Genomic DNA, 17,192 nt, shown 5'->3' on the forward strand with positions numbered 1-17,192 from the left:
TGTAGAAAATAGTATCCAGAAGGTCAAAGATAATTTAGAAAAAAGGAAAAGGGAGAGAGAACAACAAGAATCTTGGTATACGAAGTGGTTTTCCACTTCCCCTTGGTTGACAACATTACTCCCCACCATATTGGGTCCCTTTATAGGTTTTCTCCTCCTTATATCATTTGGCCCTTGGCTGTTTAAGAAATTGACTACCTTTATAAAGAGTCAAGTTGACTCGGTGGTACAGAAGAATGTCCAGGTCCTTTACCAAGGGCTTCATCCCTCTGACTCAGTGGATGATCTTTTCGCCTTATCTAATACTCCAAATTCACCAGAACCTCTTTGTTTCACGGATGAGGATTTTCACGTGCCATGGTACAAAAGAATATGCTAAGCCATGTCTGTAAGACCATTGCAGTGCCATGACGGGCAACGTTGGAGTAACCCTACCAATGGCGGGACCTGGCATGGCAGGTGCACCTTGGATACAAGGGTTGACTCCGCGACCCAAGCCAGTACTCAATGGCTAGAAAATTCCTTAGCGACATGTGGCCATTTTCCTGTGATTAAAGAAAAAGGGGGAATTGTTGGAGTACAGGGTCAACTTGAACCTACATTTCCTGCTGAGTAAGGGGAGTATGAGGCCCTTGGGACAGGCATGTGACACACACACATGTAACCGATCCCTGAATAAAAGCACCGATTGACTCCACGGCAGTTCGACTCAGTGCAGTTCTTCCCAGTTGGGAGCCGGCGGTACCCCGAAGACCCCAGATAGGTGGGTAAGTAGATGGCAGATACTCCTCCCGCAATAAAGGCACGCCAGGAACCCCACAGGGCCCCTCATTCCGTTTCCCTGAATCTGTCTACATTCTGAGGCCCAATGGAAGCCTCTGTTGCATTTTGGACAGGGGGTATTGGGTCTTGTTCTCACACCCTATTTTCTCATTCTGTCTCTATACCAACATTGCACTTTCAAATACCCTACTTTACCATACTGAAAGCATTGACAAGTCTCTCTGGAAGTTCCTTGCCAAAAAGGACCTGTCTCCCCATGTTGAGATCTTGGGAATTCTGCATCATAGCCTGGCTATAAAAGGCATTTGTGCCCACTGTGGCACAGGGTCTTATGAGCTCCTCTAAAGGAGCATCCTTGTGCAGTCCTAGTATAATTCTTCTGCAAACCTCATTAGCATTTTCCTTAGCAAGTTGCTTTATCACCATGTCTGTTACTGCATTTTCTCCATTAGTTCTTGTGATAGCCGTCTGCAAACATCCCACAAAGTCAGTAAAGGGTTCATTTGGCCCTTGTGTTATTTTTGTGAAGGCCTCACCCTTGCCATCTTTATATTGGGAAGCCCACACTTTGATAGCATTAGCAGCAACTTGCTCATATGCTGCTATGGAATAATTAATCTGTACTGTGACATCTGCATAGGGACCTACACCTGTTAGTAGGTCATAGGTGATTGCAGCATGAAATGCACTTTGACTATTTTGTTGGGCTTGTATCCTACAGAGCTCACTATATTCAGAAAGACACAAGTAGTTTTGTCCAGGTTCTAGACATATCCTTGCTATAGATTTCCAATCATTAGGAGTTAAGATTTCAAAAGGCAAATTCTGTAATAACATCTTAATGAAAGCTGATGTAGCTCCATAAAGAGTGCAAGCCTTTTTCAGGTCTTTGAGGATTTCTCTATCAAAAGGAGCATATTTTCTACTTTCTTTATCTGAACAATTATACTGTTGAATTACAGGAAAAATGTGATGTTGGAATTCCATTATATCTCTCCCTTCTGCCTTGGCCTTAATTAGTCCTTTTTGCAATCTAATCATAGGAGCCACTGGAAGATGGGAGGGAGTGCTGTCACTGCCCCTCCCCCCCATTATCCCTCCTCCCTCCATCCCAGAAGGTGGAGTTGGTGGAGGGGAGTCAATTACCTGCTCCTTAGGTGGTGCTGAAGCTGCCTCCTGGAGTGGAAAGCCACCACACCCTTTGAGCCTCACTTAAGTTTCCATGCCCTGTAGGGATATGGTCATTAATTTGTTCATTCTCCTTTATGTCAGGCTTCCCCATTTGGCTATTCCTAGAGCTCTTTTTCTTTCTTCTATAACTTATATGATTTTTTAAGGCCAACTATATTATATTGTGTAAATAGAATGCCTTGATGGAAATTGAATGAGCACCATTTTCATTGTAATATGCGGAGAACTGTTGCCCAATTAAGTCCAATTATCTGGATTTACTCTTCCTCTAAGAAACAAGGGGAGGTGCGTTTTAATGTACCCAGAAGTCTAGCTATCTGTTCCCAAATTATAAGTAGCCCTTGTCCTTCTATCAGCTTAAGCATGCTTTCTATAGCACCACTCCTGGATGGGGCTGAGGGACTTGGAGGGGGTGATGGAGAATCTTTAGCTAGCATCTGTCCCATTTCAGCCAAAAAAAGGTTACTAGTTTAGTCTTTAAGAAAATAAGTTCCCTGTTTGTCTATTATACTCACCCAAGTTCCTCGTCACTGGAAACTTCTTCAGTGAAAGTAGGGTCCTTGGTTCCCATGCTTGGGTGCCAAATGTGATGACCACATATTTTAAAATCAGCCAGACTCAGGAATTCAGGTTAAGGGAAAATCTTCAATCTTTATTCTCAGTAGAGGTGAAGAAGGATTGGAGGTGAAGGGGAATCGGAGGTGAAGGGGGATTAGATTTGAAGGGGAATTAGGGTAGCAATGTGAGCAGCTGCTACAGGAAGCCAGCCAGCATTCTCTCTTTGTGCTTCCTTCTCCACCTCTCTACCTCCACCCACCAAAATCATCATTTCCTATACAACACATCAGGACTTTCACAAAAAGTGGCTGGGGACCATTCTTTCTTCAAGCATATATACTAATAGAATATGGTTCAATTACTATTTAGCCTCACGTGCTTGGGACCTCAGTGCATCAACTCGAGCCCCAGCCCATTACATCATTCTCCTATGCCTTATAAAATTTGATTGCCATCCTCACCTTTCTTCTTCTCTCTCCCTCTTCTATATAGGAAAAGCTGTCAAGTTCTCCTATTTAATGGATTATGGGCACTTCACCAGGATAGAATCAATTCAAATTTAGTGTTAAAAAGAGAATCAATTTTGTTGTGATTATTTATTTACCTTGGTGTACTGCCTTTCTATTCATATATTTCATGTCTGAACCTGGTCATGTTCAGGACTTTCTCCATTAGAAGAATGCCTTTCTTTAATTTCTATATGTTGCTACCATTTCCTAACTTTAGAGTGTGATGTTCTGTACCATTCTTCTAGAATGGTACAGAATATTTTGAATATTGACTGGCTAAAATTTAGTGTGATCGGATGTTTTTAGAATAACAGAGGAGGCATCATTTGCTGATTATTAAAACTGCTTTCCGGGTTTTCAGAGGGACCCAGGTATATCAATAGTAAAACTAATCATGGATAATAAAAAATACATAGAAGGAGAATTCAGAGTTCAGTACATAGGGTTGAGTTCAGTAAATCAGGATCTACATTTTCATTGTTAGAGGTTATGCATAATAATAAAAGAAATGTGTGCTCAATTGGTCTTTTCTTTTTATCTTAACATAATGTGCACCTAGGTTCCTATGTAATAATAGCTATAAAGAATTTTCTAAGTGTAAATCAGATAGTTGTCTAGGAATCATGGATTTCCTTCCCTTTCTCTATAACTCATTCCTTTTTTCCTTACATTTCTTATTTATTTTCTTTTGTACTTTCTTCCCCTCTTTCTTTCTTGCCTCTCTTTTCTCATTCTTCTATGCCTCCCTTCCTGATTTTCTTTTATTTCCTTTTTATTTTCTTTTTCCTCCCTCCTTCCCTCTTTCCTTCCTTCCTTTGAAGTTCAGTGGCCTCTCACTGACACATTTGCAAAACTGATCAGCACAGATGATTTAACCTGCTTTTTGTTTCCTTGACCTCAGTTATTTAGCCCTCCTTAGATAATCTCTCATTCCTAGGATTTCACTTCATTGATGTTTGAATTAATAGAGACACCTAATCAGCTTTAGTTCTATTGCTGCTCAGAACTTTCATGCTCAAATGATCAACTTGCTGCATCCTCGCCTCATCACTATTACCACCATCAACAACAAAGCAGGGATCGCTGGAAAACACAAGTAGAAGATCATAAAGTTTCAATCAATAACAAACAGAGAAACTTTAAAAATAAATATATTTAATCCTAGCTTTGGGATTCAACTATTTTGATTTTTGGAGCCCAGCTATTTCTTTTGCCCTCTGGCTAGAATCATCAGATCATTAAATCAATCCTGTCTGCTCGAGCTGAAGCCAACTTTTAATTAGTTAGCAAACTAAAGTTATTTTCAAAGTTTACATAAGGTAATCTGAACTGTTCTAAATAAAAGAAGGCTTCTCATTCGCATATCTGTTACTTTTGTAAACAATTAAAAAAAGATCACAAGATAAGATGTAGGAAAAGTATTCTGAAACCTTAAAGTGCTTTATTAATACCAGTTATTATTATCTTTATCATTATTGTTATGGTTGCTTTCTAAGTAATCATGGCAAAGAAATGAATCCAGGAGCTAAGTAAAAGAAAGGGTTATGGAATACATTTGGGAGTCCTTTCCATAATGATACTTTCTTTCTTTTGTTGCACTTTTCATTCTATCGCAAAAAGAAAAGCTAATCTCTCATCTATACTGTGAAATTGGATTCAATCCAAAAACTGGCCACTGACCAAAACATTTTATTAATTTGACTTTTGAAAGAAACATTTTAAAAACTTAAGTAATATTAAATTGGAGTTCTATGTGAATTGTAGAGGGCTGAAACTATTGGGTTGATGCACTGAGGTTGGGACTGCTGAGTACCTGAGGCTAACTTCTGATTGGACGATACTCTATGGGCATATGCTTGGAAAATAATGTTTTCCACTATCTGTACTGGCTCAATGATAGGTGTATAGGGGATTGTAAGAGGGACTAGAGGGTGGAGTAAAGCTTGCCAGGGACACACTCTCGGTGTGAGACGAGGAGAAGGTGGTTGCGGAGAATCTGCTTCTATCCTGCAACCTTGAGTCTAAGACCAAGAATAAAGACTGAGGACTTTTTGCTCATCTTGACTCTGGGCTGATTCTGGGGTATCCTGGGTACTAGCGCTGTCGTTACATTTGGCACCCAAGCGTGGGAACCAAGGACCATAATTTCACTGAAGAAGTCTCTGGTCTCCAATGACCAGGAAATTAGGTGAGTATTTTAATAGACAAACAGGGAACTTAACTTTGTTAAGGGCTAAACTAATAACCTTTTCTAATTGCAATAGGGTAGATATTAGGAAAAGATCCAGCCCCACCCCCAACCCCAACCCCACCCCAAAGGTGATCTGCAGGAAGCATATTCAGATTGATAAAGAGACAAGGCTTATTTATGATTACCAAAGAAAGATTCTTTGGTAAGTGAATCAGAACCATTGTCATTATATATATATATATATATATATATACACATACATGTATATACACACAACATAATACAATTGGCCTTAAAAAATCCTGCTAGTTATAGAAAAAAGAAAAATTCTAAAAATGGCCAGATGTGGAAGTGTGAGGAAAATGAGGAGAACAAAGGAGGGATTAACAGTGATATCACCAGAGGGCATGAGGAGTTAAGTGAAGATGAAGGGCATGGTGATTCTCACTCTCACAAAGCATCTTCAACATGCCCCCATCAACTTCACCTTCCAGGATGGATGGGGAAAGAGTAGTAGGAGGGGCTGTGACATCACCAGCACCTCCCCCCAAAAAATCACCCCCTCCTATGACTAGATTGCAAAAGGCAGTAGTTAAAGCCAAGGAAGAAGACCAGAATTTAAGTGATTTGCAAATGGAAATGTATCCAGTGATTCAAGAGTTTGACTCTTCAGGTCAAGAAAATAGAAGATATGCTACTTTTGATATAGAATTCCTCAAAGACCTGAAAAAGGCTTGCACTCTTTATAGGTCTACATCAGCTTATGTTAAGATGTTACTACAGAATTTGGCTTATAAAGTCCCTAGGTACTGGAAATCTATAGCAAGGACATGCTTAGAACCTGGACAAAACTTGTTATGGCTTTCTGAATATAGTGAGCTCTGTAGGATACAAGCCCAACAAAATAGTCATAGTGGACTTAATCCTCCAATCACCTGTGACCAACTAACAGGTGTGGGTTCTTATGCAGAAATTTCAGTACAGATTAATTACCCCTTAGCAGCATATAGGCAAATTGCTGCTGCTTCTATCAAAGCATGGCCTTTGTTTCCCAATAAAAACGACAAGAGTGAAGCCTTCACAAAAATAACACAAGGGCCAAATGAACTCTTTGCTGATTTTGTAGGATGTCTACAGATTGCTGGCATATGAACTAATGGTGAAAATCCAATGGTGCACTCAGAGAGTACCTACAAGTCCAGTACCTGGACATGACCAAGCATCCAGGAAGCCATATGATGGGAGAAGGGAATTACACAAGTAACAGACATTATGATGTCTTGCTAAAGAAAATGCTAATGAGGTTTGTAGAAGAATTATACTAGGACTATGCAAGGATGCTCCTTTAGAGGAGCTCATAAGACACTGTGCCACAGTGGGCACAAATGCCTTTTATAGCCAGGTTGTGATGCAGACTTCCCAAAATCCAAACATGGGGAGACAGGATCCCTTATGGCAAGAGACTTGCAGAGAGACTCGTCAATACTTTCAGTATGGTAAAGTAGGGTATTTGAAAGCTCAGTATTGGCATAGAGACAGAGTGAGAAAACAGAGTGGGAGAACAAGACCCTAAACCCCCTGTCCAAAATGCAACAGAGGCTTCCATTGGGCCTCAGAATGCAGACAGATTCAGGGAAACAGGATGAGGGGCCCAGCCCCAGAGCCCAAGGCAAAAAACACTTTGGGCATGATGGCAACCAATGGTAAACCCAGAGAGTTCCTACAAATCCAGTACCCAGACGTGACCAATCAGCCAGAAAGCCATATGATGGGAGAAAGGGATTACACAATCAGCCAAGAAGCAATCTGATGAGAGAAAGGGATTACAATTGGGGAGAATACAGTTGTATGCAGCTGGGACAACTGAGATACCTCTTGGAGAGGTGAAATCTGTTCCTCTCCAGCCTATGGATTCTTTGCCTCCAGGCACAGTAGGCTTGATCATTTCACCTCCTTTTTGTACGTCCAAAACAGTGTCCATCCACACACTGATGTGGGAAACTGGGGAATATGTAGATAATATCCCAGTTACTAATACAGGTAGACAATGTGTGACTTATCAACCAGGAAAAGTAGTAGCAATCAGGTTTACTAATACAGAATCTTAATAAATAATCTTCTGATAGTTGCCCAGATTCTGACTCCAAGCAAAAAAATCCAGGAATATACTAGACAGCAGCTGTGACAGCTGAGCAACCTATGGTTACTATCTATATAAATGGCATACAATTAGAAGGATTGGTAGACACAGGTGCAGATCATACAGTCATTAGAGGTGCCAACTGGCCCAGTCACTGGCCAAAGATTAAGGCAGACACCTAGATGTCTGGCTTAGGGGGAATCAATAGTAGCTGAAGTTAGTGCTACCCCTTTGAGATGGATATTTGAAAGTGAAACAGGAGTTTTTACTCCTTTTATACTTGAAAAAATCCCCATCAATCTATGGGGAAGAGACATTTTACAACAATTAGGATTACAAATGAATACCTAGTATTTTAGGCAGGGTTGCTGTTGAAGGCCTGACAACACTTTCACCTGTTCCTATCCAATGGAAAACTGATACACCAGTATGGATAGAACAGTGACCCTTAGGTAGCAATAAAATTCGGGCTTTATTAGATATAGTACGGGAGCAACTTCACCAAGGTCACTTACAACCTTCTCTAAGTCCTTGGAATTCCCCAGTATTTGTTGTAAGAAAGAAATCTGGAAAATGGAGGATGTTGACTGATTTAAGAAAGGTAAATGAACAGATGGAAACTATGGGAATTCTTTAGCCTGAGCTTCCATCTCCCACTCAATTGCCTAGAGAATGGCCTCTTTGGCTTATAGACAATAAGGACTATTTCTATATATTCTATATATATTTTCTATATATATATATATTTCTATATATATCTATATATTCTATATAGATATTCTATTATATCTATTATAAGAAGGATATGAAAAGATTTGCCATTTTAGTGCCCAGCGTTAACTTAACTGAGTCTTATAAAAGATAGGAATGGACAGTTTTGCCACAGGGAATGAAAAACAGCCCTACTATGTGTCAAATGTATGTTGCTGCTGCTCTTACTCCAGTAAGAAAAGCATTTCCAAAAGTAATGTTATTATATTACATGGATGATATATTGGGATGTGCACCTGAGGAACAAATGTTAAAAGCATGTCTACAAAAGACCATGGAAACACTAAGACACTACAAAATTGCACATAGCTCCAGAAAAAAATTCAAAGACATGCTCCTTTTCAGTATTTAGGATATGAAGTATATTCTAAGGTGTTTACAGTACAAAAACTGTCCTTAAGAACAGAGAAGCTAAACACCTTAAATGACTTTCAGAAATTGATAGGAGATATCCAATGGATGCATCCAGTATTAGGCTTGACTACCTATTGATTACAACCATTATATGACAGTGCTTTAAACTCAACATGCCAGTTTACAAAAGAAGCTCAAGAGGCTTTGAGAGAAGTTGAACTGGCTTTATCCAATGTGGTTGAAAGGGTCACTCAAACACCCTTGGAAATAACGGGTTTTGCTACACAAGAGATACCCACAGCAGTCCTTCATCAAGGAGATAGTGTGATAGAGTGAGTGATCCTTCCCACACAACCAGAACAAAGCCTTACTCCTTACCCAATGCTTGTGGTTAGAATTTTATTAAAGGCATGCTGAGTGAAATGAGCAGAACCAGGAGATCATTATATACCTCAACAACGATACTGTTTGAGGATGTATTCTGATGGAAGTGGATCTCTTCGATAAAGAGAGCCTTAATTGATCAGAAATGGACAGAAGCAGTTACACCCAGAGAAAGAACACTGGGAAATGAATATAAACTGCTTGCATTTTTATTTTTCTTCCCAGGTTATTTATACCTTCTGAATTCAATTCTCCCTGTGCAACAAGAAAACTCCCTGTTCTGCACACATATATTCTATCTAGGCTATACTGCAACCCATTCAACATGTAAAGGACTGCTTGCCATTTGGGGGAAGGGGTAGAGGGAGGGAGGGGAAAAGTCGGAACAGAAGTGAGTGCAAGGGATAATGCTGTAAAAAATTACCCTGGCATGCGTTCTATCAATAAAAAGTTATTTAAAAAAAAGAATTTTATTAAAGGCCATTAAGCGAGAAGTACAATTATCTGGGACAAGACCTGACAAGATATACACCTTTTATACTAATACACAAATTAATGTGTGCTATGAGACCATCCCAGCTTAGCAAACTTTATTAGCCATGGCTCCAAATTTTACACACAGGTCTCCATTAAAGATAACTAGACTATTACATAATTGGCAATGGATTCTTGAAGAACAAGTTTCTAAAGTTCCTCTTAAAGGACCAACTCTCTTTATAGATGCCTCCAAACATAATATTTGCGCTGTATACTCTCATGAGTTAACTATAGAGTAGTTAGGAATGCTATTCAATACACTCAGCAGAATGAATTGCATGCAATCATTCTAGCTCTTGCTTATTATCCAGGAGATATAAATATAATATCTGATTCGGCCTATTTAGTAGGTGTGGTAGAAAGAATTGCCACGGCCCAAATAAAATTTGTAGCTTCTAATATATTTCAGCTCTTTAAGAAACTTCAAGAGCAAATGAGAAAGCATCCAGGTAAGATTTATATTTTGTATATCCACTCTCATAGTGGACTTCCAGGTCCCATTTTTGATGGTAATTCAAAGGCAGATAGCCTTCTAACTATGCTGGCCAATACTCCTTTATTTCAAGAAGCCCAGGAATCTCATTCTAAATATCATCAGGCTGCCCGAGCTTTACATTTACAATTTGGAATAACAAGAGAGGAAGCTAGGAGCATAGTAAAAGCTTGTACAGCTTGCCTTCCTTTCCATGCTCCTACATTACCTCCAGGGAAAAACCCTCTTGGTTTGAGATCCAGTGAAATTTGGCAAATGGATGTGACTCATTATAAGTCTTTTGGTCGTCTATCTTTTACCCATGTTGTGGTAGACACTTTTTCAGGATTCACTTTTGCAATACCAGCAGCAAAAGAAACAACCCGAATGGTCACTGAATTCCTTATACAAGCATTTGCAATTATGGGTGTGCCACAAGCCATAAAAACAGACAATGGACCTGCATCTACCTCTAAACATTTTGCATACTTTTGTGCACAGTATAAGATTTTACACACCACTGGCATACCCTTTAATCCTCAAGGACAGGCAATAGTAGAGAGGAGAAACAGACATTAAGACATTCCTCCAAAAACAAAAGAAAGGGATGCCACAGGTAACCCTAGAGAACTTCTAAATCTAGCTCTTTATACTCTTAATTTCTTGATTTTTGACAAAGATCCACTGGCTCCAGCAGACAGGTTTTATAACCCACCAGAAGGGCAATGTCCACTGTAAGCAGTTCCACTATCTTTAGATAATTGCTAAGTGATGTGGAAAGACCCAGAAAATGGTGAATGGAAGAGACCAGATAGATTAACTGCTTGGGGAGAGAGTTTGCTTGTATTTCCACAGGTGGAAAAGGAATTAGATGGGTGCCAATGAGCCGTATTTGCCTTGTCCATCAGAGGGAGACAGAGCAAACCCTTGAAAAGACAGAGAAGAACCAAGAAACATCAGATGATTCCATTGCTGACTGTGTCCACCATTGAAATAGCATGGCAGTTATGGTGTTTGACTCATGGACATCAAAAATTGTTAGACTTCAAAACCTTCAGGAATCATTGGATTCTCTGAGAAATGATAAGATTGTTGTAGGACTTCAAAACCCTCAGAAATCATTGGATTCTCTGAGACATAATAAAATTGTTGTAGGACTTCAGAACCCTCACAAATCATTGGATTCTCTGAGACATGATAAGATTATTGTAGAACCTCAAAACCCTCAGGAATCATTGGATTTTCTGCGAAATGATAAGACTGTTACAGGACTTCAAAATCTGCTGGGATCATTGGATTCCCTAACACATGAAAAGACTACTGCAGGACTTCAAAAACTTGTGGGGATCATTGGATTCCCTGATAGGTGAAGCAATGGACAATAGATTGGTTTTGGACTATCTCTTGGCTGCTGAAGAAGGCATATGTGTGACTGTTGTTTACATACCCTCCTTCTAAGACTTCTGGAAATCTCATAATACCATATTGATTTATATCGTTTGTTATATCACTACTTGCATATCCAATTCATGTTTGTTCATATCCAGCCTGCACTGATTATGGGGAGAGTCATCACTAATAGCTTCTTCCTTATTACTATGTGCTGGTGTAATACCTCCCATGATGATGGGTTTGTGCATACCTGTTTCTAATAAGAGCCTTCAGCCCAAAAACCTGCTAGCAATCCCCACTTCCCTTTGGTGCTTTTCATCTCCCTTCCTGAGATGTCAGGGAGGGCGTGATCATCTCCTTTTTAATGCTTTCACTTCCTTTCCTGAGAAGTCAAGAGGGGCATGATCACCTCCTTTTGGGGGCTCTCACCATCCTGAAAAGTCAGGGATGGCGTGACCACCTGTGTTCCAAAACAAAAGAAAGTGGGAGATGTAGAGCGCTGAAACTATTGGGTTGATGGACTAAGATGGGGACTGCTGAATGCCTGAGGCTAAATTCTGATTGGACAATACTCTATGGAATGGTCCTTTCCACTATCCGTACTGGCTCAATGATTGGTGCATAGAGGATTTTAGGAGGTTCTAGGGGATGGAGTAAAGCTAGCCAGGGATACACTTTCAGGCCCTAGATGAGGAGAAGGCAGTTGCGGAGAATCTGCTTCTATCCAGTTCAACCCTGAGTCTAAGACCAAGAATAAAGCTGAGGACTTTTGTTTATCCTGATTCTGGCTGATTCTGGGGTGTCCTGGGTGCTAGCATGGTCATTACAATGAACATGAATTTATATCTTCATTGTAAGCAATTTTTGTCCTATTCTCTGATTTCTTTGGTGTACGAAATTCAGATCAAGAAATCTCACTCAGCCAATGCAGATCAGCAATTGTTTATCAATGTTTAGTTACTCTCTGGATTAACTTGGACAATATCTGGACCATTGATAGATTGTGAGTTTATTTCTGACCATATCACCTCCTATTTAGTTATCTTCATTATTAAATAAAATATCCTCTATTTGGCATTTAATGCTCTTCACATCATGATCTTTTCCTTTCTTTCCAATATTCTTATTTTATTTTTATTATTTTATTCCCCTTTACCTCTCTAAGACATCTACAATTTAGCCATCTCGGTCTGCTTTTACATTCCTCACCCAATATCTTGCCTTAGTGAATTTTCATTGACTGTCCCCCCAACACCACAATGCAATGTTCTCTTTCTCTGATTCCTTGGTTGTCCAAATTCCACTTTCTTAACAGGCATCCTTTTCCAGTCTCTCTTCCTTCCCTTAATCCCTATCCTCAGATATTATCTTCCATTTATACTATATAAGCATGCATATTTGGACATAAAATATATTATGTACATCAATATTTGCATATTGACTCTTTCCATTAAAATATTGTCTCATTGAAAGTAAGGTTCATTTTGTTGGTTTGTTTTAGTTTTGGTAATTTTGCCTTTCTTTGTACATACAATATTTAATATGAAACCTAGGTTCAGCATTTTAAAAATATTCACTGAATAAAGAACTTGACCAGGATAACAAAGACCTTATATATATGAAGGAAGATTTGAAAACAAATCTCCTTAACTTTGAAATTAGTTTTTTCCTGTCCCATGGAAAGATATTTCAAGTAGAAATCTTTTTTTTTTTTTCTAGCCTTAACATACCTGTAGAAGAATTGTTTGCTGTTTAGACTTCAGGCTAATTATACTCAGGACTCATTTAGAATGGAAATAAACTATTAAACAGAAATCAAGGAGATAACACTAATATGATGCTACACTGGCTACATGAAAATAAATTTGCATTATTATGTATAATCCATGAAGTTGTTACATGAATGTCTTAAAGCTGTTTTGTAGTATTGTGCTCAAAACAATTTTGAAAGACAGAGGTGACATTGTAAGCTATAGATCAAAAGAGAAGAGAAAACCTACTAGACAGATTTAACAAAAGTAGCTGGGTGAAACTGACTTGTACTGCATTTAGAAGAGCAGTTCAGTCATAGAATCACAATGATCAAAGGAAGTCATTCATTTGACCATTCATTCATTTGTTTATTTATTTATTAAACAAACATTTAAAAAATATTTGTTATCTGCAAATTTTTCAGAAACATGGATAAAAAGGAGAAAAAGAAACAGAACCCATGCATATGAAGCTTATAAGGAAGTGAGAAAGAGACGAACTTCTATCACAAATCTAATTCCTCTGACTGGTTAAAATGCAGTCAGTTGAACTATGCCTGGATGGCCACTCTTCTTGATTGTGACTTACTTATGAAATGAGGTGGGGAGCAGTAATGTACTATTCATTCAGCATCTTCCCCGCATCTGTTTTGTGTAAACAATTACATACATCGTATATAAAATTAAATATAGCTGTCTGGTTAATTGGAAGTCCTCACCACTTTCTTTCAACTTGAAAGAAAGCCTTGTCTTTTCAAAAAAAAAAAGATGCAGAAAACTTCATAAGCTTTAGAGACAAGGAAAAGGTGAAACAGCAATTAGCAGATTTAAATTAAAATATAAAAGTAATTTTTTATTACCGAGAGGAAATAGTGGGAGAATTTTTTCTTTCCTTTCATAGGATTGTAAATGTAAATGTGAAAAGGACCTCAGAAACCATCTAAGCACTTTACAACAGAAAAGGCCCAAGAAAGTGAAATGGCTTGCCCAAGATCTCACTCATGATAAGAGTCAGAAAAAGAATTAAAACTAAAACTTTTTACTCTAGGAGCACTGCTTTTGATATTTCATCTCAAAAAATTTCTTTGGAATATGTTTATTGGTTTAGTTTAGTGTCATGTAAAGACATCCTCATTCTTTTTTTCATCATCATCATTATGGCATTTATGGAGCAACTAAGGTTTCCTAAACAATTTATATGTTATTTCATTTGAACTCCATGAGATATGTACATAGGGCATAATTTATACTTGTTTTACAGATGTGGAAATAAAGAGGTTAGGTGACCTTCCCAATGTCATATAGGTAATAAGTGTCAGAGAGGTATTTGAACAGAGGTTCTCTGACTATAGAGGCATGTCTTACAATATTTCTATTGAGGGTAGGATTATTGGACTTGAGTATATTTCACACATAAAACGCAAAGGTAATTAAGGTGATAGGATGTTGCTATGTCCTCAATCAATCAGTTCTTAGAAAAAAATAAAAAATTATGAAGGAATTAAGCAGCATTCATTTTTATTATGAAATTAAATCATGCAATAGTCAGAATTGATTCTAGAATTTATATTTTAAAATGTGGTCTTATAATTATATATGCTTTGTCTTTGTGTAGTTCTGATTATGCTCTGAGTGTTGTACTTTTCAGATTCAATAAAATGAGAAAATGAAAGGTTAATAAGTGTCTTTTCTGATATAACAAAATGTATTCTGTGCACAGAATATTTATTTTCAATAAGTGTTGTAGCACATCATTCCTGAGTTCTTGGATACCTTTAGTTTTTTTTTTTTCCCCTCCATCTTCCCATTTTACTCTGTATAGGGAATCCAAATTTAAAGGTTCCTTCAAGGTATATAGGAATATCAGGCTTCTAGTTGTAACACCAAAAAGGGAAACATCTATTCTATATTACTAGAATTCTCTATGGAGGCTTTGTGTGTGTGTGTGTGTGTGTGTGTGTGTGTGTGTGTGTGTGTGTGTGTGTGGTTTATAATAAAATGTAGATTCAAAAATATTAACCTGTTAAAATGGAATTTTCATAATCCTTATGTAAAAATCTAATTTGACTTTAGGGTAACTATGAAAGAGGATGTATATTGAAAGGAGTTGATTTAGAGGAATATAGGAAAAAATAAGGACTTAGATTGATACCATGAAGGGAAATTGAGATTGCTCTATAGAAAATATATGTACATAATTACAATTCCAATATCATGAAGGAGTTTAAATAATGAGGCATAAGAGTTTGGGTACTGTCAATTCTATGATACGTGGGAGCCAGAAGTTCATCTTGAGGACTACAAAGAAGTTCTTCTTGAATTTAGGAAAAAAATTTTTGATAACAAAACTAAACCGGTTAAGAAGGATATACAGAGACTAGTTTTGAATGATGATGACATATTTGAGGCAGAATCTGACAGCGATTGGCAAAGTGAAACAAAAGAGGACATTTCTCCCAAGAAAAAAAAGAAAAAGTCACGGCACAGAGAAGACAAAAGCCCTGATGATTTGAAAAAAAGAAAATGGAAATCTGGTAAAGTAAAAGATAAGAATAAAGCACAACTGGAAACTTCCTCAGAAAATTTGGTCTTTGATTCAAAGTCTAAGAAAAGAATTTTGGAATCCAAAGAAGATTCAAAGGAGTACAAAAAGACCAAAAAAGATGATTTAAAAGAAGCAAAGAAAGTAAAAAAAGGTGAAATTAGAGACTCAAAGGGAAAAGTAAGAGATGATTTTAAAGAAAGCAAAAAGAAGAGAGAGAGACTTAGTGATTCTCTGTTAGAATCTGAATCAAGTACATTTGATGATTCACTTTCTCAGTTGGCTGATGATGACAGTGAAGATTTGCCTTTTGATAATAAAGGAGACAAACAAAAATTTAAAAGTGGAAAGGATAAGTTAGAACTTGATATAATTCAAGATGTAATTTCTGATAAACAACCAGATGATACAGCAAGTGCTGAAGAAGATGCTGATACTAAAACTAAAAGGAAAAAAAAGAAATTTAAAAAAGTTGAAGAATGTAAAGAAGAGATTAGAAAAGCTGAAAATAAGGACCCATACTCAGAGAAGAAAAATTTATACAAAAAGCAAAAGAATCAAGAAAAAATCAAAAGTTCCATAGAGATAGATAAATTAGCATCTACACCTGCTCAAATTCAGAAGAGCACAAAACTGGGTAGTGAAGAACGAGGTCGAAGGTCTACTGATTCAGTTGGGGAGGAGAAAGAAACACGGAAAAATGAAGTAAAAGAAAAATATCAGAAAAGATATGATTCTGACAAGGAAGAAAGAGGGAAAAAAGAGCAAAAGGGAATAAAGACATATAAAGAAATGAGGAATGCGTTTGATTTATTTACATTAACACCAGAAGAAAAAGACTATTCAGAGAATAATCGGAAAAGAGAAGAAACATTTACTGAAGACTATAGAACTAAGGAAAAATCCTAACCCCGAATGACTGGAAATCCATAACGAAAACTTGTCTAGAACCGGGACAAAATTTATTGTGGCTTTCGGAGTTTCATGAATTATGTAGGATTCAAGCCCAACGCAATAGGCAAACAGGAGCTATCGTACAAGTTGCTTTTGACCAACTAGCTGGTGAAGGTCAGTATGCAGAGAGTTCAGAACAGATTTATTATCCCATAACAGTGTATGAGCAAATTTCTAAGGCTGCAATAAAAGCTTGGAATTCTCTCCCTGGACAGAAAGATGGAAATAATGTTTTCACAAAAATAGAGCAAGGTCCCAATGAACCTTTTGCAGATTTTGTGGGACGTTTACAAACAGCTGTAATAAGAACCAGTGGAGACAATGCAGCAACAGAAATAATGAACTTCTCCTGTAAAGCAGAATTTGACAAGATTAGAAAAGGCATTAATTAAAGCAAAAAATGAAGGAGAAGATATATCTGATTTTATAAATGCATATCCTGTGATTGAAGAGCTCAACTCCTCAGGTCAAAAAGAGAGAAGATACACTCCTTTTAATTTGGAAAAAATTAAAGATTTGAAAAAGGGTTGCACTCTTTATGGGGCTACATCATCTTATGTGAAGATGTTACTAGATAATTTGTCTTATGAAATCCTAACCCCGAATGACTGGAAATCCATAGCAAAAACTTGTCTAGAACCGGGACAAAATTTATTGTGGCTT

General features: G+C 37.6%; 1 protein-coding gene across 1 annotated transcript; it reads left to right on the plus strand.

Moving 5' to 3' along the window:
• The first annotated feature begins 407 nt into the window (after positions 1-407).
• Positions 408-16,499, plus strand: LOC127538723 (M-phase phosphoprotein 8-like). The gene is made up of 2 exons (XM_051962475.1): positions 408-500; positions 15,279-16,499. Exons 1-2 carry the CDS (start codon positions 408-410, stop codon positions 16,482-16,484), a joined length of 1,299 nt encoding a protein of 432 aa, XP_051818435.1. The 3' UTR covers positions 16,485-16,499.
• The last annotated feature ends 693 nt before the right edge of the window (positions 16,500-17,192 follow it).

Source organism: Antechinus flavipes, chromosome 5 (assembly GCF_016432865.1).
Source record: "Antechinus flavipes isolate AdamAnt ecotype Samford, QLD, Australia chromosome 5, AdamAnt_v2, whole genome shotgun sequence".
NCBI classification, from domain to species: domain Eukaryota; kingdom Metazoa; phylum Chordata; class Mammalia; order Dasyuromorphia; family Dasyuridae; genus Antechinus; species Antechinus flavipes.